Source organism: Triticum aestivum, chromosome 4A (genome assembly GCF_018294505.1).
Source record: "Triticum aestivum cultivar Chinese Spring chromosome 4A, IWGSC CS RefSeq v2.1, whole genome shotgun sequence".
NCBI lineage: Eukaryota > Viridiplantae > Streptophyta > Magnoliopsida > Poales > Poaceae > Triticum > Triticum aestivum.
Window position 1 is genome coordinate 753,123,745 of NC_057803.1, and position 23,744 is coordinate 753,147,488.

Genomic DNA, 23,744 nt, shown 5'->3' on the forward strand with positions numbered 1-23,744 from the left:
TGATCACAAAGATGGCACCTGGCAAGTTTGAGCCGTTAGAGCCGGAAGAACCTCGCAAGTGCTATGGGAACCAAGTAGGATGCATCCTACGGGAATGCGCGAGCATCAACGACGATGACTTAAGGAGTAAAGAACATTTGACGCAGTTGCTCCTAACGAAGTTGCACAAGAGATTCAAGTTCCCCGACCGGGATGATAACATAGAACAACCGTGGGATGATCCGAAGATGAAAAAGATTAACAATCACGCCATGGGCATGTTCAGCAATGATTTGGCCTCCTGGAAAGGGAGGGTGAAACGAGCTATTGAGGCTGATGAACCCCTGTCCAAGATTCTGGAGGAAAATCCGACACTTACGGAAGAGGAGTTCGAAAAGTTCAAGGACACTTGCGCTACCGAGGCAGCCAAGGCTAAGGCTGCGAAATTCAAGAGCCTTCAGCAAAGGAACACGGGGAAGCATCGCCTCGGAAGCCGTGGCTACCTCGGTAAAAGGCCCATATGGGATAAGGAGGACGCGGAACGTGAAGCCGCGGGTCTCCCAGACCCCTTCGCGAAGTTCACCAACCCCTTGGAGCATGACTTCATAAGGGCCCGCTACAAGTGGGACAAGGAGAAAAAGGTTTTTTACACGGACAAGATCACGAGGAAATTGATTAGACTACTGGAGAAGCAATACCAGCTTGCAGCCGAAAGCCCTACTTCTCCGATGAGGCCCAAGTGGGACACCCCTCTCAACCGGGCCTTGAACGAACTTAAGGGACTCCCTTTGGATCAGCGGCCGCAATATGGTCGTGTGCATGGCGCTGGAGACGGCGCCACGTGGAAGGTGTTTTATAACGAGGGCCCGGAGGCCAAGAAGCTGAAAAAGAAGTTTAGTCAGGCGGACATCAACACGAAGGTGAAGCTTGCGATCGAGAAAAAAGCAGCTGAGGACGCGAAAAAAGCAGCCGAGGACAAATATCAGTTGCTACAGAAGGCAGTCAATGCAGCTGTAACTGCCTGCAGAAATGATTTTGCTACTAACTTGGTTCTAGTTATCATCAACTGGGCGAAGGAAAATCTAGACAAGACGGTACATGATTTCCCGATGCCCAGTTTCGTCGGGAGCAACTCCATGAACAACAACACCATCGCACCATCACTTGCTCACACAACCGGGCCTCCTCTCGCAGCCGCTCCCGCTCATAGCAGCCCGTCCTCAGTCTTAGGCGCGCTAGGTGGGCCTTCGTCTTTGGCTGAGCTCGACGCCGTCACGGTAATTACATGTCGCACCAACATATATATATATATATATATATATAATATTCCATTTTTGTTGCCTTTCGGTTGTTTTACGCCACAGACATATGTGTTTGCAGGTGAAAGAAACCGCGTGCACCATACTCTACTTGATCAAAGGCCAGAAGGTGGACGTGGGAAAGGGGATGATAATGGACCCCTCTCAACGCACGTTCCACAACCAGCCGATCCCCGCTGGGCACTTCAGGGTTAGCTTGACCAGTGTGAAATCGGGGCACGAGGATTTGCCTCCTCCAGTACAGCATGTGGGAGCGGACGACGAGACCCCGCCGCGGATTGGAAGCTGCAAGAATTGGGTGCTGCTATGGCCGAAGAATCTTATTCGTCTGGAGCCGGCCGAGAGCACACCAATAACTACCACACATCAACAAGCATGTGCGAAGACCACCACCCCGCCTACGCAATTACCAGCTCCTGTAGTGCCGGGTGAGAGCGGCGGACGACATGATGAAGGGGGTGCAATAGTACTGGCTGATGTAATTTCTCCTGTAGAACAGAGAATGGATGATGAGACGGAGGTCGACCCTATGGATTACCTCAATACAAACGCGTATGACTGTGACATAGATATGATGAGTCAACCATATGACGAATCGGGCTATCAGCTTGCTAATGAGGATATGGATGATATGCCCGGGCAGGGTCGTACCATGGATTGCAAAAAGTCTCTCTTCATGAAATCCTCACAGGACACGCCTGAAGATGCCGCCTCAACACAGGCTCAACTAGCCGGGCGCGAGGGTCGTACAGTACTTAGCCCGGGAACACTGGGGCAGGGGTTAAGGAAGGGTCTGGAAGGTGTGCCCAAGAAAAAGGAGAGGAAGAGATCGGGGAAGGTAACTGCCTCCAAACAAGCCAGAGCACATAGCAGCCAGACGATGCATTCTGAAGAGCGTGTACCCGTGAAAAGTGCGGTCATGTTCCATCTCACGGGCGAGCCGATGCTACCGCCGAAACCGCTGGAGGCACTATCAGGGGATCTCAGGAGACTGCACGACCATGTGCTGTCGACTGAGAAAAGCCTACTAGCCTCAAAGGATCCAGGATATCCGACATACGCGGCTCGTGTGCCTGAGGGGAAGTGCTACGTCGACACACGGCCCGCGGAGGTGTTCTTCCTGCGGTTTGACCATATCTTTGAGATGTTTCTAACAAGGCGGCTTGATTTTACTATCGTCCGCCTTTTTGCGCTACATATGAGCTCCGTCATGAAGAGTGAAGAAGTCTCGCAAATCTGTGTGGCGGATCCGTACTACATGCACGAGTCTTTCTTGAGTCTCGGTGACTTTGAGCGTGAAACTGCTAGGGAGTACCTCCAAAACTTCATGGTACAGAATAAGGACCGGGAAATTGTCCTCGTGCCTTATCATCCAAAGTAAGTCAGTTCCGGACAACCCTTTCGTACATTTCAATCATTCCTTCTCTCTCATATGGGGAATAATTTGAGGTGTCTTTTCCCCGCAGCAACGGGCGCACCGTCCTTATCGTTCTTTACCCGCAAGTCTTCCACGCCGTGTATTTTGACCCTTCCAGAGACTACGAGAAAAAAGACTACACCCACATAATGAATATTCTAGATGATGCTCTCCAAGGCTTCAGCTTTAGAGGTGGCCACGTGCAGATCAAGAAACAAAGGAACAAGAAGATGGGTTTCGCGCATAAAACTAACTTCTCCTGCATCCATGTCCCAAAACCAAGCAAGAAGGATGGATTCTACATCGTCCATCTCATGATTCAGTTCAATACGGATCACCAAAGGTTTGCATTAACATCAGAAATGATGATCGTATCCACAAGTGGCTAGAATCTCATGGAGAAGCGGATTATAAACTTAGAGATGACTTCTTTCGCATCCAAAGCGACATTGCGACGATCATCATGAAAGAAGTCGTCGATGAGAAGGGGATGTTCCACCACGGCCCTATATCACGAGCTGACGTCCGAACTCGCATAGGCATGCAACGTCTAGACCTCACGCCGTTCAAGAAGCTAGGGTTCGTCCTCGATGATATGGAAGGATGGAACTTCTAGTGATTTATGATGCCGATGATGATGATATGTGTCGGTTGAACTTGTATACTTTTTGTAGCGATGAAACTTTGTGATGTCCATGGTCCCTGCCGAACTAGCGTAAGTTTGTGTACGATGACCTGCGTACCTCTAGTTAATTAATTTGCATACTGTATGTTGCATCTAGTTGCTAACCCTTTCTTTTTCGGTGTTGCTCTAGTATATTTTGTTGCATATATATGATTGTACATCCTCTTCATGAACATGCATCTCTAACAGGTACCTAGTTTCTTGATGGCGAGATGGAATTGCTATGTCGTGTACAAAGGGAAGGTTCCGGGGTGTACAACGAGTGGCATGAGTGTCAGGCGCAAGTGAATGGGTTCACGGGCGCCAGCCATAAAGGCTTCAAAAGCAGACAAGAAGGAGAAGCTAGTTACTTGAGGTTCACGCTAGCGCGAGAGAGGACTCGTAACCGCCACCTCATGTACTGCATAGTTCCGCTCTCACTCATAGTGATAGCACTTCTTGCGTATACCTTTGTTTAGATGGATGACATTGTTGTAGTTGCAAGTATTCGAGACTTGCATGTATCGCTATTTTCGAGATGATGACAAGATATCACTTTGTGTTGGATGATGATTATGATGAGACTATTTGTATGTACATGCTATGATTACATTTGTGGTCTCGCAGGCATTTGTATGTGTATCATGATGACATTTCTATGTGCTAAAGATTATTCTATAAAGCCTGTTCAAATACAAAACAAATATGCCAAAAAAGACCAAAAAAACCTACTTAAATTAGTAGTAGCGAGTGTATAAAAGTTAGCAGCAGCGCCGCGATAGTTGTAGCGCGTCAAGGTAAAGCGCGCTAGAGCTACTAGCAATAGCGAGCTTCCGCTAACAACGCTGCTGCTACACTTGTGTAGCAGTAGCGCGGGTGAGCACGCGCTACTGCTATCTGTTAGCTGTAGCGCCTTATTAGTAGCGCCTATCCCCGTGCTACTGATACATCTAAAACCCGCGCTGCTGCTAGCCTTTTCCCTAGTAGTGGATGGCGATACAAGTGCAATATGGATGGTATATTTTTTATATAATTTGAAAATATAAAACAACAAGGTAACAAGTGGTAAAAGTGAGAGAAAACGGTATTGAATGCTTCGAAACAAGGCATAGGGTTCATACTTTCACTAGTGCAAGTTCTCTCAACAAGAATAACATAATTGGATCATATAACTATCCCTCAACTTGCAACAAAGAGTCACTCCAAAGTCACTAATAGCGGAGAATAAACAAAGAGATAATTGTAGGGTACAAAACCACCTCAAAGTTATTCTTTCCGATCAATCCATTGGGCTATTCCTATAAGTGTCACAAACAACCCTAGAGTTCGTAGTAAAATAACATCTTAAGACACAAATCAACCAAAACCCTAATGTCACCTAGATACTCCAATGCCAGCACAAATATCCGCGGGTATGATTATACGATATGCATCACACAATCTCAGATTCATCTATTTAACCAACACAAAGTACTTCATAAAGTGCCCCAAAGTTTCTATCGGAGAATCAAGACAAAACGTGTGCCAACCCCTATGCATAGATTCCCAAGGTCACGGAACCCGCAAGTTGATCATCAAAACATACATCAAGTGAATCAATAGAATACCCCATTGTCACCGCGGGTATCCCACGCAAGACATACATCAAGTGTTCTCAAATCCTTAAAGACTCAATCCGATAAGATAACTTTAAAGGGAAAACTCAATCCATTACAAGAAGGTAGAGGGGGATAAGCATCATAAGGTCCAACTATAATAGCAAATCTCGCGGTACATCAAGATCGTGCCAAATCAACGACACAAGAGAGAGAGAGATCAAACATATAGATACTGGTACATACCCTCAGCCCCGAGGGTGAACTACTCCCTCCTCGTCATGGATAGCGCCGAAATGATGAAGATGGCCACCGGTGATGGATCCCCCCTCCGGCAGGGTGCCGGAACAGGGTCCCGATTGGTTTTTGGTGGCTACAGAGGCTTGCGGCGGCGGAACTCCCGATCTAGGTTTCCTTTCGAGGGTTTCTGTATTTATAGGAATTTTTGGCGTCAGTTGCACGTTAGGGGGGTCTCCGAGTCATCCACGAGGTAGGGGGTGCGCCCAGGGGGTAGGGCGCGCTCTCCACCCTCGTGGATGGCTCGTGACTCTTCTGGTCCAACTCTTTTCCTTCGAAGGCATCTTCTGGTCCATAAAAAATCTTCATAAATTGGCTTGTCAATTGGACTCCGTTTGGTACTCTTTTTCTGTAAAACTCAAAAACAAAGAAAAAACAGAAACTGGCACTCGGCTCTAGGTTAATAGGTTAGTCCCAAAAATCATATAAAATAGCATATAGATGCATATAAAACATCCAAGATGGATAATATAATAGCATGGAGCAATCAAAAATTATAGATACGTTGGAGACGTATCATTGCCTGCGAAAATCATTAAAATCTTCAAATATAATGATGAAAAACACACATGAGTTGGCTAGCCAGGTCACAGCGAGCTCTTCGAAACTAAACCCAACATGGATATGCTTCTTTGATTTTTTTTCAAAAACAACTTTGATACTAGATGAGGCAACTCTAGTGCTAAACAGGAGGAAGTTCACTGATAAAAATAACTAACTAGCAACAAATAGCAACTAACTAATAATACGAAACAACTTCGAAACGGAGATAAATAATATCACACCACCTTCATAAGCAACTTTCCTTCGACATGAGGCAACTTTAGGGCTAAAAGCTGGCAACTTCACTACATTTTGCGTCCTACTTAATTTTGTATAACATTCTCCTAACTTCCTCACCGATACTTCTAAATTTCCTATTGTTCATGCTCGTATGTCATTATTTCTAAATTTCCCATAATACTATGATGTTGTCTACCGACGATGCTCTTGTGTCCGCTATTGCTAGTTATGGTAGGCAACATGATGGTGAATCTTGGCCACTTCAGAGTGTCTGTAGGCAACTTAGAAAAAAAGATAAACAACTTCATAATATTTTAGGCAACTATTTTGCAAAGTTAGGCAACTGAGCAGCAATTGTAGGCAACTAATTAGCAATGGCAGGCACCTAGGCATCGATTATAGGCAATTTATAGCATTTATAGGCAGTTGAACATCAACTATAGGCAACTAAGCATCAATAATAGGCAATTGAGCAACCATGTTATGCAAGTTGGGATAAAATTAGCAAAACTCACAGATACACATAGTGCGGTGAAGTTGCTTTGTATGTAACACTAAAGATGCCTTATATTTTCTGTGATTTTTTTCGTGTTTACTCAAACCAACCTAATAGTTGCTTTCCTATAGCACTATAATTGTCTTCATTGCACCCAAAGTTGCCCTTAAATTTTTTGGATGAAACCTACCCATATGGAATCTATTTATGAAGAACTCGTCGTCAGAAACTGACGGTGAAAACGGAACTGAATTTTGATGCTTGAATCAAAAGTTATGCATTTCACAACTTTTTAAATCACCAAATAAATGTATGTGGGACAAGATCTAGGCTAATTCAATTGATAGCCTTGTCGCTACGGGATGTGGCCGAACAATTTCCTTTTCTAGCGTAGACAGGGGCATGCACTTACTATATACGTCGGTGTGCTCCAAACAACAAACGAGCGCAGTGGCGCTCCCTAGCCACGTCCCTAAAAAAATGGCTCTTTGTGAATCGAACTCGTGACCTCACACTCGTCTTCGTATTTGGCTGCTAGTGATTCACTTCAGCGCGAATTGATTTAAGAACCAGCGTAGCAGCGCTACTTATTAGATTTTTGAATTATTTGAAAACATTAATTAAAAACGTGAATGTATAGAAAAAATGTGAACAAATTTGGAAAGTTGACAAACATGCGTAAAAAGGTTGGCCAATGTAAAAAAGGTTCATGTATTCAAATAAGTTCGCGAATTCAAAAATAAAAGTTCATGAAATGGAAAAAAGTGCACTGATTTTTAATAAAAGTTCATAACAATGAAAAACGACCATGAGTTTGAAAAAAGTTCATCAGATTTGAAAAGAGTTCACTGGATTTGAAAACAAAAGTTCATCAGATTTGAAAAAAAAGTTCATGAAATTAGTAAAAAGTTCATCAAAATTGAAGAAAAGTTCATCGATTCATCGGATTTGAAAAGAGTTCATCGAATTTTAAAAATCAGTTCATCAAATTTGAAAAAACAGTTCATCATTTTGAAAAATGTTCATCGATTTTGAAAGAAAAAGTTCATCAATTTGACAAAAGTTCATAGATTTTGAAAAAAAGTTTATGAATTATAAAACTTTACGCATTTAGTACAAGAAAAAATAAACACAAAATAAGAAAAGGAAAAGTAAAAAACCGTTCCAAAAAAGAAAGTCGGGATTCCGTGATCGTGACAAGGAATAAATAAAACACCAGAAACTGCCGATTTGGCGTCCTGATACAACAGATATGCTGGGATACTGGAATTCAGCTAGATCCTCCGATTTTTTATTTAAGAAAATTATAGGGATACAGCAGGACACTTATGTGTCACGGGCTGGCTCAAAAACAGCCTCAAACCAACACCTAAACCCTATTTTGCAGGGTCCCACACACGCTCTCCACATAAGGAGCGCAAAGACAATAGTGAATGCGCCACCGTCTCCTGGATTGAAGCGGTCGCCGACGACACCTGGACTTGACCGACGACCACAATCCCCAGCACATCTAGCAGCCTCTCCTTGCAGTCGCGGGTAACCCAACAACTCTCCTCATTCCTCAACTCCTTCATCTTTTATTCTTCCGATTTTCTTCATTAAGCTGCTAGATGTTGCTTGTTGGCCTACTGCTCTTTGAATGCTTGTGTTGTTGTTGTTTGCTACACATGTTGTGTTCCTCGTTGAGTGCTTGTGCTGCTGCTGTTTGCTTGAATAGTTGAATCAATACCTATGCTTTGCCATTATTCAATCTTGAATGGTGAATGCTTGATTGGTGATTGTTTACTTGTTGTTAGCTTGTTAGGTAGCATGACATCTGGAAGCGGCACAACTAGTAGCCAATCGTCTGTGGGCGAGAGTGACGGGCAGCCAGGTCATGGGTTTGTAGATCCCGGGTATCTTCTATGGGATTATGTGGAGAGCCATGTACCACAAACATATGTTGGTGTTGCTGTTGATGCTGTCTCGGGTAACCGTGGAGGCAACACAAAGTTTTGTTGCAATTTCTACAACAAAATCTACCCAGTCATTCAATAGTGAGGCTTCATCTTATTCACATAATAAAGAAAGATATAGTAACATATGACAAAATTCCACGCCTTGCCTTTGAGCAACTTTGCAAGGAAGACATAGCAGCCCATCAACTCATTGCACATGGTGCAAGAATAAAATTCCTTTACCTCGCTATGATTACTAGTGCAGACGACTGCTATACAAGCGGTTTTTACCGCCTTTCCGCGATGGAGTTTTAAACCGTCGCCTTGCCTGTGTGTGCGATGGGTGTGTGTGTGTGTGGGGGGGGGGGGGGGGGGGTGTTAGAGTTGTGTCGAATATTGTGTACAAGGTAGGTTACAGTTGGACTCTGAGTAGTATTGTGTTTAGGTAGGATATGGAGTCGTGTCCTAATAGGACATTTGTATCCTAGGCCTTTCTTATATAGCGGGGGTGGACACACGATGTAACCTATGCCAACATAATAGCACCGGAACGCAGGGGAAGCCGACGGCATGTGCCGGTCTCCAGGGCGACCGGGCGCGGTATTGTAGCGGTATCATGGGGAGGAGCGCCCATAGTCAGGCCCCGGGGATGTAGCCATATCGGTGAACCTCGTTAACAAATCTCGGTGTCGTGCTCGTGTGATGATTGCTTGGTTCTCGGATGATCGACGGAGTGCCTTGGATTTATTCTAACAGGGGGTCCTTCCCACACCTTGTGAGTTTTACCAACAACACCTTTTGACTCATGTGATGGCTTTAGCTTCCTTGTGTGCATTACATGTGTGTGGTCGTGTAACATGAAAGCGTTGTGTTTTGGTTGAACCAAAAGTTGTTTTGCTTTGCCCCACACCCATCCTACAGAAAACAATTTCAAAATGTAATCTAGGCCGTATTTTGATTCTTGAAAACGCATGTCATTAACCAACAATTTACCTTATCAGGCAACAAGATGCGTGACATGAAATTTATGTCGTAGGATCTGGTTGTTCTTCGTCTATGTTCATGTGTCTGCGGGTTGAATCCTTTCGATCTACGTTATTCTTCACCGGCGGCGGTTCATGTTCTGGTGCACTAATCCTATGTGACCTTAGCAGGACGACTTTCTGACTGTGTACTACAACAAGTTGTGCCCGACTCCGGCGAGGGAGGGGCGATGACGGCGCCGCGCCTACGGCTCGCTTCAGTGCTTGTAGTCGTCGCTATGGTGGTCTAAGAATCTGGATGTAATTTTTTAATTATTTTTGGTGTTTATTGTACTGCCATGATTGAAGATGAATAGATCGAAAATTTTCTCGCAAAAAAAAGAGAAGAAGCTGTATTTTTTTGTGTGTGCTCCCTTAAGGGCACAAGCTGTATTTAACTTGAAAACAGAAAGCAAAATCCAACATCGGCTTAGGAAAGGATATTCTTTAGTGAAAACATAATTTTTTTTGAGAAAAAAACATGGGCAACTTTCAGTTCATTAAAATTGAAAGGAAAAAAGGTTAAAATTTATATAAAGGAAAAAGAAAAAAAAAAGACATAACTAAACACTGGCTGGTCCAGAAACAGAAGGGCAAAGCGTCTCTTTTTCCTCCCTCCCTCCCCTCCGTCTAGGGCTTCCTCGCCGAGCGGCGCCGCCGCCGCCGCCGCACCTCCTCCCCCCCTGCCGCGACCTCTCCTCTCCTCTCCCGCCGCCAGCTGCCCGAGCGTCAGGTGCTCACCTCCGACACCCGTCCGGCCGCTCCCAGCCAATCAAAGGTAATTTATTTTTCTCTTCTCCGGCGAGAAGGTGCGATTTTGGACATTGACATACATGCTGATTGTTCTTTCTGGGCGGCGTGTGTTGATTCAAGGGCCTGCGCGATGGAGGTTGGTAACGGGGGCGATTCGGCCATGGATGTGGAGGCGCAAGTGACCCCGGTCCCGGGCGGCGGCGCCTCACCGGCGAGGCGGCTGGGCCTCAAGAACAGCATCCAGACCAACTTCGGCGACGACTACGTTTTCCAGATAGCTTCTTGGTAGCTTCCCCCTTTCGGCTGCAGATTCTGTTCTACTACTTGGGTTCAGATGAATTAGGTTGTTTCTGAATAATAAGATTAGAATGCTGTAGCTTCCAGCAAGTTTTTCCTTCCCGTTGCTCATAACTGAATGAACCTGTTGATAAAAATATATGCTAGTAGTACTTGATATGTCTAATTTCATACATCTTCTTGTGACAAGTCAGGAGATCTCAAAGCTCGCGGTTTCTCTGTCGACAAACGCACTCAAGTTCTATGCTCCAGCAACTGGGCAGTATCTGGGCGAATGCACAGGGCATACAGGGTCCATCCATGAGATTGCCTTTTCAGCTCCGTCATCGCCGCAAGTGATATGCTCTTGCTCTGCTGATGGAACCATCAGAGCCTGGGACACAAGGAGCTTTAAGCAGGTTTATTTTTCTACTACATCCTGATTGTTGAAAATTCATCTTGTCTGAACATTAATACTGCGTGAGTGTGGATGATTGCAAAGTTACTTTTTCTTGATGTTACATATAAAGTGGTGATACATTAATGAAATCTCTACATTAATTGTTAACTCTTGTGATGCTTGGTTTGGATTGAGGTTGGCTAATAATTCATTCTTTAATTTTTGAATGTATTTCATTGAGTTTTTCTGTTCTGTTCACACTGGACACCTATTAATTTTTTCTCCCGTACAAATGAGATGACATATGGACTAGTGACTTTGTTATTAATTCGGGAATAAATCTACTGTGTAAGTAACTAGCGCTTCAGCTATTTCTAAAGTACTATGGTTGATTAAAATACTTGCATTTTCTATGTTCAACCATTCACTGTCCTCTAAATGTCTGCCAGATATCTTTGCTAAATGCTGGCCCCTCGCATGAAATGTTTACCTTCTCCTTTGGTGGAACAAGTGGTAACCTACTTGCTGCTGGTTCTAACTCCAAGGTAAATGAACATTGTTCTTTCATATATTAGAGTCATATTTATAAGAGCTTAAGTTTGTTCACATCCACTCTGCACCTGCAACCATTGGTGCATGTATGCTTATAATATTCTGTCCACCTTGGTACCTGCAATGGTCGATGTATGCTTCTAATCTTTGTGATGTATGGGCGGTCATTCTTGAATGTCAAACATTGTATAACCATATTGTATGTCGAAGAATTGAGGTTACTTCAATTTGTGCATTTTTATTAGGCCAAGTGTTAGTTAACATGTGTATGAACTTTGTGCCAATTCATTAGTATATGTGGTATATGCTAGACTTGTGGGTGAAGTGAAGGACGTATGCTCAAGCGAGTTGCTACCCTCAACTGTGGTAGAGCTGCAAGCTAGCTACGAATTATCCTACACATCTGATTTCCTTGTATGATAATTGCCAATGTAGTTCAGGTTTTCCCATAGCAATGTCTTTTCAACTAGAAGTTGTGTTTTTAGTTCACATAATATGTACATCTGATAGAGCAAAAACGACAAGGTTTCATGAGGTTATTCAGGTCGAGTCTCACTCGAGTTGCTTGATCGTAGGTTCTGTTGTGGGACTGGAGAAGTTCAAAACAGGTAGCCTGCTTAGAGGAATCCCACATGGACGATGTAACCCAGGTATGCATTGTTCTATAGAGTTTGCATGTTTTCCACTAAGACGAAGCCTAACTCGCATACTCCATGTATGTGGATATCATTTTACAGTTATTATAATGGCAAGTAGTGCTCTCAGATACTTTTATTTTCTTAACTTGTTGATTATATTACTGTCCTAAATATTCATACTTTTGTATTGACTTCATATCAGTCACATGATATTTATCCACTACAAATTCTAGGTTGGGTGGTTACCAGTCATTGTTGTGCTGATTTATCACTCTTTACTGGACAGGTTCGATTTGCGCCAAATCAACAGAGTAAACTCATTTCTGCGGCAGTCGATGGGTTAATGTGCGTCTTCGACACCGATGGTGATATCAATGAGGACGACCATTTGCTAACTGTATGTGGTTGTTGCCTATGTTGTGCTTTATAAATACTTAGGGACTCCTGTCTAATAGTTGAAAGTCACGAGTTCGCTATGTTGTTATTTGAGTACTAGTGTTTGTCAGGTCCACTTGGAAGATTATGCCCTTAGATATAATGGTTTGCATTATATGCATCATTTTTATTTGTGATGGCCCTCAGATATTTGTTGTTCTATAGGTTATGAATGTGGAGACTTCTGTTTCTAAGGTGGGTTTCTATGGAAACACGTATCAGAAGCTTTGGTGTTTGACTCATATTGAAACACTAAGGTAATTTCTTTCCACATGAAGTTAGTAAAAGATTCTGTTAAATTATTCAATTGGCAAAGAAACTCCTACCCCTTTTGCCTCTGTTTTGAGAATATTTCCGACCGATTCTTCCCTATTTTCACCCCCAATATTATGCATCCCCTACTTGTTTTACAGTTATAGTTAACAAGTACACAAGTTTAACATTACTCTGTTTGCTATTTAATTATTGCAGCACTTGGGACTGGAATGATGGGACTAGAGAATTGAACATAGAGAATGCTCGTTCCCTGGCTAGTGACAAGTGGAACCTTGACCATGTGAGTACACAAGCCTGCTTAACCTACCTTGCACATTCTATTTCCATCATTTTATTGAGTTCACTATATGCTGATCATGGTTTGGTATTGTTTAACAGTGATTTTTTTGCATTTTTTTTTTTGACGTGTCAACGGCGGGCTTATGCCTGCCTGAATTTTTTTGAGTGTTACAATCAATCTTGATGCTACATGCACATGTTCTTGTTTTCTCTTGATAATTCGCAGCACAATAGCATTCTGAATTACTGTTAACTTGATTTAAATTGTAAAATTGTAATCTGACTGTAACACCCGTTTTTGGCAAAAAAAAAAAGAAGAAGAGAGAGATTCATCTGTGTAACACCACGACCATTGTGACTTTTAGACATCTCTGTGGGTGTGGCTTTGCTCTTAGTCTTGTCTTTGTGATCAATAGGCATGCTTGCTTGCAAGCACCATTTCCTCTAAATCCAGACGCGTTGCCTTTTCAACTCCTTCCATGCGTGCATTTCTGTTGAAATGCGGTTATAAATACTGAAGATCTTCCCCCCTCTCAAATTCTTACATTTGTTCTATTGACAGTTGGACTACTTCGTCGACTGCCACTACTCTCTGCCTGATGACCGGTTATGGGCAATAGGTGGCACCAGCGAGGGGACACTAGGTTACTTCCCTGTAAAAAACGATCCTGCGGGAGCGATCGATTGGGCGGAGGCTGTCCTCGAAGGAGGCCACACAGGAGTCATCAGGACCATATGCCCAGGTGGAAGCAGTCTTCAGAGCCTTGGCCAAAACAAGGGCATCTTTGGGTGGACAGGAGGTGAAGATGGCCGGCTATGTTGCTGGCGCTCCGACGACGCCGTAGCAACAAAAAAGTCCTGGATCTCTAGTACGCTCGTGTCACGCATGGACAAGAAAATGAAAATCCGACATCAGCCCTACTGACCTTCCAAGATTGATGTCTGGTCTCTCGGTTAACGCATCCATATGAGATTTGGTTTTGTTTGTATCGAGGCGATAACGTCAGGTCCCTGATTTTCTTGCCAATTAACCATACGATCCTGTTATTGCTGTTTCCTGGCTGTACTAATTTTTGCTGTTGGTAAATGAAGCAAGGAGTGCGGTGGTCGTTATTCAATTTTCTCCTTTATATTTTGGTCTTAACTTTTCATCTTTTTATGTTTCTCTCTTATGTATCGGATGTCATTCTTTTTTTCTTTATTAATCTTCCACTTGTATACTTGCATTATAACTGAACCTTATCACATGCCTAAATTATTTTGTTATTTTCAGTTTTTTTTTGAGATATCTGACATTATAACCCGCAAACATATACTCCCTCCGTCCGGAAATACTTGTCATCAAAATGGATAGAAGGGGATGTATCTAGATACTAATATGAGGAATACTAATCGAGAATACACATAACGTGAAGCCGATTAGTATTCCTCATATTTTTTTGACATAAAAAGCGGTTAGTACAAGCTAAACTATAAAATAATACTTCCTCCTATCCGTATTACCCAAATACAGCGGAATATATGGAACCATTTTGGTTTTGTTGAAAGCATGTGGATTAAAGGCAGCAATAATATGGTACAATGGCCAGTGGTAGAATTTGGAAACTTGAATCGTCTTGGAGATGTACACTTGTTTGACTGTTACAACTTAACCGGTTCAGTTTCATCATCAACAATATGTGGTGATGTAAATGCCCTGCTTCCTCAACTCGAGGTTCTTTCGATTGTACGGTGTGAAAATTTGGTGGAGGTACCAAAGTTGCCTGCATCTCTTGAAAGTTTGTCGATCTGGTTTTGTGCCAACAAACCTCGGGAATGTCAAAAAATTGAGAGAACTCTCTCTCATTGGGTGTGATGCTCTGATGAGAAAGTATGGAGTCACTGCGCTCAAGGATAGAGACACTACCGGAGGGACTCCTGCAGCAGCTACCAGCCCTCAGGATACTACTCCCTCCGTTCCAAATTACTTGTCGTGGTTTTAGTTCAAATTTGAAACGGAGGGAGTAGATGTCAGAGACTGTCCCAAATTGACAGCAGCCTTATCAAGAGGAGGGCCTTACTGGTACTATTTGGTTGAAGCAATTCCGCGGAAGATAGTACGTTGGAGTTCACTGCTAGCCAGGTCTGTTTTTCTCTCAAGACACAAGATGAGAATTTTGCAGATACAACACCCGCGTAATCAGATGTATTGCCCATGCGAAATTATGTCATATACTACTATAAAATAATTTACATAAACATTATTTTCAACTATTATCTCCCTGGTGAGCGGTTATGGGCAATTGGTTGCACAAGTGAGGGAACACTAGGTTACTTCCCTGGAAAAAAATATCCAAGAAACAGAACCATGCGACAAACATGAGTGATGGTAATGATGGCCGTAATGCAAATTTCTTCTTCTTAATCACTGACAAGAGCAAATCTTTTGCCTCTTTTAAAAAAAAACACAGGATGCATGAAGGTTTCAGCCACTACACATCATCGGCTGCTACAGCTAGCAGCAGTGGAATTGAAATGATCTCTCAAGTGGAAGTTTTTTTTTTTTGCGGGGGCTCTCAAGTGGAAGATGATCCACAAACAAAGCATTTAGTACTGGCTGCTGGCTTATCTTTTGTCGATCATCATCTTCTTTTTCTTTACTACATGGTCAAGACCAACTCGACAACAGGAGAGTACACAGTGAACCGACATGCAAATTCGCTGCACACTTCACACTATTTTTTTTTGAAACCCTAGAGGGGCCAAAGTTTGGCTTAAAGGCTCAGCCAATGCCTGCTCTAGGAAAAGAAATCATGCTTTTACATGTTATTGCCTAACCAATGAAGGAAACTTGATTCAAACTTATTCTTGATCTTATGTCGAAGGAGTCCTAAATCTTGCTCGAGATGAAATCTCCACGATTGAATAGTGTGTGGGAGTGATCTGAAGAGTATCCAAATGTTTCAGCATCCCAGAATAACTATTTCAGCAAATGGTTTTGGCAAGCATTTCATTGCAAGTGTTGTATCCTCATATACTGATGTTCCTCTCTGTCTGTTAGGGATCAGTGAATTCCAGCAATCCTAGGCAAAATTGGTCCCAAAGCAGGTGCATGGTTGTCTCCTCTGCCTGTTGGTTGCAATTTGGGCAGAAAGGGTCATCTAGGTGCATTCCTTTTCTACCTAGAAGTGCCCTGGTGTTGATTCTACAGTGTGCCACCAACCAGAAGAATATTTTGTGTTTTAGTCTGCTAGAACTGCTCCAGATAATGTTAAAGAATGGGTGCTCCTCTTTATGCTCCATCGGCTGGTTGTAGATATGAATAGTTGAAGTTTTTCCAAAAGATCCCTTTATGATCCAACTATCCTTTCTATGAAGATGCAACTGTGGAACCAGTTCTGCCAATTGATTAATTGTCCAAAAGTTTCTACTGACATTGGGAGGTGGAAGTGATCTGTCCAATCTTGGGTTTCCAAAAAGTGATGAACAGTTTGATCCTCATTGATGGCAAAGGAGAAAAGTTGTGGGAGTACTTGCTGCAGAGCTTGATCTTGCCATTTGTCTTTACAGAACAAAACAGATTGACCTGATCCAATGGCGCAACTGCTTATTTGTTTAAACCTCTCCAATAGTGAGATGTGAGTCTTCCACCAGAAGGAGCCCTCTGCCTTTCCCCTTGGTGCCTCAGTGTGATAGTATTTCTCTCAAATAAGGTTCACCCAAGGGATATCTTCCTTGTTGAAGAACTTGAGTAGGTTTTTCATGAGTAGAGCTTTATTGTGAAGAGCAATGTCCAAAATGCCCAAGCCTCCTTGTTTTTTTGGCTGACAGACTTTGGACCAGGCAATCAGGGCTGTCCCTTTGTCCTCCATGCCAAATTTTCTCCAAAGAAAGTTTCTCCAATATTTGTTTACCTATTCAATTACTCTCACAGGTAAAGCCAGGGTGCACATGAAGAAGATTGGTAAAGCAGCAAAGACATATTTAATAAGAATTACTCTGCCATCATAGGAAAGCACTGTTGAACATCCTGTGAGCCTTCTTTCTATTCTTTGCATCATTGGGTTAAAATCTTCAATCTTAGTGTAGGATCGAAAGTATGTCTAGAGGGGGGGGGGGTGATTAGACTACTTGACCAAATAAAAGCTTATCCTTTTCCCAATTTTAGTCTTTGGCAGATTTTAGCTAACTTAGCACAAGTCAAGCAATCTCAACACAATTCAAGCAAGCATGCAAAGAGTATATGAGCAGCGGAAAGTAAAGCATGCAACTTGCAAGAATGTAAAGGGAATGGTTTGGAGAATTCAAACGCAATTGGAGACACGGATGTTTTTGTCGTGGTTCCGATAGGTGGTGCTATCGTACATCCACGTTGATGGAGACTTCAACCCACGAAGGGTAACAGTTGCTCGAGTCCACGGAGGGCTCCATCCACGAAGGGTCCACGAAGAAGCAACCTTGTCTATCCCACCATGCCCGTCGCCCACGAAGGACTTGCCTCACTAGCGGTAGATCTTCACGAAGTAGGCGATCTCCTTGCCCTTACAAACTCCTTGGTTCAACTCCACAATCTTCGGAGGCTCCCAAGTGACACCTAGCCAATCTAGGAGTCACCACTCTCCAAGAAGTAACAAATGGTGTGTTGATGATGAACTCCTTGCTCTTGTGCTTCAAATGATAGTATCCACAACACTCAACTCTCTCTCACAGGATTTGGATTTGGTGGAAAGAAGATTTGAGTGGAAAGCAACTTGGGGAAGGCTAGAGATCAAGATTCATGTGGTAGGTGTCGGTGTCAAAACCGGCAGATCTCGGGTAGGGGGTTCCGAACTATGCGTCTAGGCGGATGGTAACAGGAGACAAGGGGCACGATGTTTTTACCTAGGTTCGGGCCCTCTCGATGGAGGTAAAACCCTACTCCTGCTTGATTAATATTGATGATATGGGTAGTACAAGAGTAGATCTACCACGAGATCAGAGAGGCTAAACCCTAGAAGCTAGCCTATGGTATGATTGTTGTTCATCCTACGGACTAAAACCCTCCGGTTTATATAGACACCAGAGAGGGCTAGAGTTACACAGAGTTGGTTACAATGGGAGGAGATCTACATATCCGTATCACCAAGCTTGCCTTCCACGCCAAGGAAAGTCCCATCCGGACACGGGACGAAGTCCTCAATCTTGTATCTTCATAGTCCAGGAGTCCGGCCAAAGGTTATAGTCCGGCCATCCGGACACCCCCTAATCCAGGACTCCCTCAGTAGCCCCCGAACCAGGCTTGAATGACGACGAGTCCGGTGTGCAGATTGTCTTTGGCATTGCAAGGCGGGTTCCTCCTCCGAATACTTCATAGAAGATTTTGAACACAAGGGTAGTGTCCGGCTCTGCAAAATAAGTTCCACATACCACCGTAGAGAGAATAATATTTACACAAATCCAATCTGCTGACGTATTCCACAGCGTGACATCACACCACGGCCAAGCCTTTATTCGAATCGTTTTTACTGTCCCACCTCAGCACACTTAGCGAGGCGGTTTCCTTGGCACGTCTTGTCGAAGCAGAGATCGTGTCCCCTTATTCCAGGATTCTCATCAATACGGGCGTGGGTAACCCAACCGTGCCATTAATTACGGCGCTTGGGAGATAAGCGAGTTTTACCAGGCTGGTGGGGTCACATAGTTTCGTCCGCCCATATAAGGGGATAAGGATCCACCTTTTTCATCTACACCTTCTTCCTCCTTCGCTTATTCATTTCCGCGCACTCGAGCTCCAGCGCCCAAGTCCGCACTTCCCACCTCAACCTTTTCCAGCCATGTCCGGAGCGGGAGGCAGGTGGATGGCCTCCTCCGTCACGGAGGGGCACATCAAAAAGTTGAGGAAAGCCGGATACTTGTCCAACGACATTGCGCACCGGCTCCCAGGCGAGGGGCAGCTCATTCCCACCCCCAGGCCCCATGAGAGGGTGGTGTTCCTCCCCCATTTCCTCCACGGACTGGGCTTCCCACTCCACCCATTTGTCCGGGGACTCATGTTCTACTACGGCCTGGATTTCCACGATCTGGCCCTGAACTTCATCCTCAACATCTCGGCGTTTATCGTCGTGTGCGAGGCCTTCCTCCGCATCAAGCCCCACTTCGGCTTATGGCTGAAGACCTTCAATGTCAAGCCGAAGGTAGTGGGCGGCCAACAAGCGGAGTGCGGAGGCGCCATGGTGGGCAAGATGCCCAACGTTATATGGCTCGAGGGCTCCTTCATGTAAACCATCAAAGGGTGGCAATCGGGGTGGTTCTACATCACCGAGCCGCGTGACCCTGAATGGGCAGCGGCCCCCGAATTCCAATCTGGCATCCCCACACGGCTCACCTCCTGGAAAGAGACGGGCCTGTCGTGGGGTAATTCGGAAGAGCTGACCGGACTCCAAACCTGCGTCCAAAACCTGGTGGACAAGAAGGTTAAACTTGTCAACGTAGTCCAGGCCATGCTCATCCGCCAGATCCTCCTGTGTCAATGATGGGCTTTTAACTTGTGGGAGTTCAACCCGACCCAGCACCAAACTTTGACCAGGCTCTTCGACACAACGCACGAGGATGCCTGGAAGGTGCTATTCAAGGGCGCCGAGGTTCCCCCTCCCATTACCGTGGATCGCGGATTCTGCGCGAAGCGCCAAGCCAGCGTAGTAAGCCTGTTCTACCCTTTAAGGGATACTTGTTTTTCATAGTTTGACTCTATGCGGGATCTAAGCTCCCGTTCCTTTAACAGGGCTGGCAGAAGAAGACCTGACAGATCGACTGTCCGGCTCCTTTGCCCGAAGGCCCAGCAGATGCCTGCCTGGCGAAGCTGCTGGTCCTGGCACCTTACGTGGTGCTGGAGAAGAAGGCCAAGAAGAAAGCCACGGGGACTCGAAAGAGTTCCCGGCGCCCGGTGGTGTCGGACTCATCGTCCGATGACTCCGAGGCGAACTCCTCCCACGAAAACGAGGAGGAGGAAAGAGAGGTCTCTCCCCCAGCGGGGGGAGAGAAGAAAAGGAAGGCCGCCCCAACTGGGGGGGCCGGAGGGTCCAAGAAGGGAAGGACCATTCCTCCAGACTACTCCACCAACGCCGACGACTGCGAAGAGGAGTGGCCAACCAGGGCCAAGCCCCTGGGCCAAATCGTAAGTATCCGGATACCAGAATAACTCATGGCGTTCCTTTATTGCACAGTATCTTCTGACGCCGAATATAATCATGCAGTCCGCCCCGAGGCCAGGTCGGCGTGTCATCGAGCGGCTCCTTAAGCTCGTCGGATGTGAATAGCACTTCACTTCCGACCGCCTCCTCCCCTCGCCCTGCGGATGATGCCGAGGTGGAGTCCCAAAAGGGTCCAAGCCAGGAGGAGGTGGTCCTGGAGGCGCCGCAAGGCGACCTCCCGGACTCCCGGCGCAAAGGGGACAAAACCCCCAAGGGCTCCAAGTCCGGCCCTGGGCCGGACACCGCACCAGAACCTTCAGCGGTTCCGGAGTCCGGCAGGCGGCCCTCTAGTAAGAAGGGCAAGCCTACGACGCCGGTGACCTCCGTCCAACCGGAGGCACCAGATAATTTGCTGGAGGTGCTTAACGGCGCCTCCATCGACGAGGAGCACCGCACTATTATGAGTGCGGTGATCCAGAAGGTTCAGTCCGCCAAGAGCGGGCTAACTGAAGCCTGTGCCAGCCTTCTAACAGGCTTTGAGGTATGTATTTAAGATATGTAAAAATATTACCGCATAGACAGTAGCCCCTGATGCTCAGTTTGGTGTTCGGAAAGAAAAGCCGAACTGAGAATCTAAAAGATATACGCAGGAGTCTAACATAAGTATGTCAATATGGGAATGCAGGCTGCGCTGCTGACATCTGCCGCACTGACTGCGGAGGTCGATGCATTGAAGCAGAGCCTCGAGCGGTCCGAGAACGAGCTCGGCCTTGCCAAGAAGCAGCTCGAGGACAAGGAAGGTAAGTTATACCTTATGTAAAAATATAAAAAAGATGTGGTTGCAAAAAATGACAGGACCAACGTGAGTATTACAGGGGCCACAATCGAGGTGGCGACCCTGAAGAAAGCGCTGTCCAAGGCCGAAGACAAGGCGGCCGTGGAGCGCATCGAGCGAGAAAAGCAGGAGGCGCGGGTGGCGGAGGTGCAGCAAGAGCTCCAGGCTCTCGTGGAAAAACACGAGAGTTTGGAGCTTGACTCAAAGACTCGAGAGTCCGAGCTCGCCTCGGCCCTTGAGAGCGCCAAATCTGCCAAGGCCGAAGCCCAAAAAGCCCTCCAGGAAATTGAGGCGATGAAGAAGATAGCGGCGGGTAAGGCATTCTTTATGCAAAGCAAGCACGTGAAAGTGAATTACTTGTTACTTACCCGAGTCCGGAGCTCTCCAGGAGCATTCACAGATCTTCCCCGCAGTGTGTCCGACGTTGCTGCATTCTACCGAGCCGAGGAGGGGAGCTCGACGGAGAAGGTGTTCTGGTCCCAGTATGTTGAGGCCGGACACCCGGTGCCCTTGAGCGACCAGCTGAAGCAGCTGGTCGAGCTTCATAAGGTGGCCGAACAGGCCATGAAGGGCCTTATAGTCCGGCTATGGCCTGGGGAGGTCATGCCTGGGAGCTACTTTGGGCTGGTGAGGCGGCTGGCGGATGCCTGTCCACGGCTTGAAGTCATCAAGCGCTCCATATGCATCGAAGGCGCCCGTAGGGCCCTTGCCCGTGTTAAAGTGCACTGGGGCAAGATGGATGCTGAGAAGCTGGTGATAGATGGGCCACCTGAGGGCAAGGAGCATCGCAAGCCTGAGATGTATTATGAGGGCGTCCTGAAGGGTGCCCGCCTTATGGCGGATGAATGTTCCAAGAATGTAATTTCTGAGTAAACTCGCTCGTGTTATCCTGTGCGCTGAAAACTTTTTCATATGCGCTAAGCAACGCTTTTTGAATTTAAAATATTACCTTCTATGCGGCCGTTTATTAAATCTAAGAGATGGCGAGTCGTCGGCTTCTGCCCCCATGCCACGAGTGCTGGGGGTGTTCGGGATAAACCTGAGCGCTCTTGTTCCCATTCTTGGGTCCTTCGAGGGAGGCACTCAGCACAACGAACAAGGCAATCAGACTATAATGCTTTATCACTCTCACTTAGCCATAGAATTATATAATTTTAAATTTCGGCGAAGCCCCTAGTATTCGGAAGACCGAGTTCGGGGTGCTATCCACGCCTAGACCAGACAAAACCGGCTCCTCGCTCTAAGCGGCATAAGTCTTTAGAGACTCGAAACCTCTCGAACAGCGACCAGCTCTTGCCCTATCATGACAGTCAGTTTTAGCTTTCTCTACTGAGGTGCTTAACCCAGCTCAACCGGGGCACAATCGCAGTAGTTCTCCCAGCGCTACCTTAGCCGATATAGCGGAACGTAAGGTACCAAAACATGGGAGCCGGGCAAACCCAACTATTGACCCAAGACATGATTCGGAGCCGATGCATCTAATGCTATAAGTTCGGGTGCCACACTCGTGAGAGTGTTCGGGCTTCTCACACCATATTCTGGGGTACTTAAGCCCCTGGTGTATTGGCCGTACCAAAGTGTACGGTTGCATAATGTCATAATTGAACATACTTACATAAAAAAGGGAATGCAATAATAGACAAAAGCTATGTATTGTTTATTCGAAAAGGCTGCGGTAAAAGCAGAACGATACAAATAGTGCGATAAGCAAGAGATGGGACTATTGGACATGTCCCCCTCCAGGGGCGAGCTGCGGGATGGTATGTAAGACAGGTATTTAGCTCGTTACAGAGACCACCTGGACATTCGACGTAGCTTTCTGCCTCCCTGGCTGTTGCATCGTGTGTTCGGCGATTGTACTGCCGGACAGGCCTTTTGGAGAGTGGAGTCCTGAAAGTAAGAAAAAGAATGACAAAATCGGGAGCCCCTAGTGCGGTTGAGCCGCATTTTGGGCATGCCGTGGTCGTGCCCCTCCCCCTGTGCCCATGGTATTTCCAGAGCGTAATTATGTACGCGTAGTACTGGTTTTGCAATTTCGCGAGGGCTGGGGTTGGGGCCGCATTGCTACGCTTGCTCGGAACGTGCCAGACGGTCTTGTTGTAGGTTACTCCGGGCGCGCTTGACGGTATCCGGACGTTTAATAGCCGGACTGGAGAATTGCCTTGAGAGGCTACTTTGTACTTCCACCGCGAGGGCCGCCGTATGCTCCTCCGTTCGGAGAGAGCGTTCGGTGTTTCCATTGACCCTAATGACTCCTCGAGGGCCTGGCATCTTGAGCTTGAGATATGCGTAGTGCGGCACCGCATTGAACTTTGCAAATGCGGTTCGTCCGAGCAGTGCGTGATAGCCACTGCGGAACGGGACTGTGTCGAAGATTAACTCCTCGCTTCGGAAATTATCCGGGGATCCAAAGACCACCTCAAGTGTAACTGAGCCTGTACAGTTGGCCTCTACACCTGGTATGACGCCTTTAAAGGTCGTCTTTGTGGGTTTAATCCTTGAGGGATCTATGCCCATTTTTCGCACTGTATCCTGATAAAGCAGGTTCAGGCTGCTGCCGCCATCCATAAGGACTCTAGTGAGGTGAAATCCGTCAATGATTGGGTCTAGAACCAATGCAGCGAATCCGCCATGGCGGATGCT

General features: G+C 45.8%; 1 protein-coding gene across 1 annotated transcript; it reads left to right on the plus strand.

Annotated features, from left to right (window-relative positions):
* The first annotated feature begins 10,087 nt into the window (after window positions 1-10,087).
* LOC123088664 (WD repeat-containing protein GTS1) lies at window positions 10,088-14,236 on the plus strand. The gene is made up of 9 exons (XM_044510896.1): window positions 10,088-10,287; window positions 10,383-10,547; window positions 10,750-10,957; window positions 11,388-11,483; window positions 12,066-12,140; window positions 12,415-12,525; window positions 12,729-12,820; window positions 13,035-13,119; window positions 13,681-14,236. The coding sequence occupies exons 2-9, from the start codon at window positions 10,393-10,395 to the stop codon at window positions 14,041-14,043; spliced, it is 1,185 nt and encodes a 394-aa protein (XP_044366831.1). The 5' UTR covers window positions 10,088-10,287; window positions 10,383-10,392; the 3' UTR covers window positions 14,044-14,236.
* The last annotated feature ends 9,508 nt before the right edge of the window (window positions 14,237-23,744 follow it).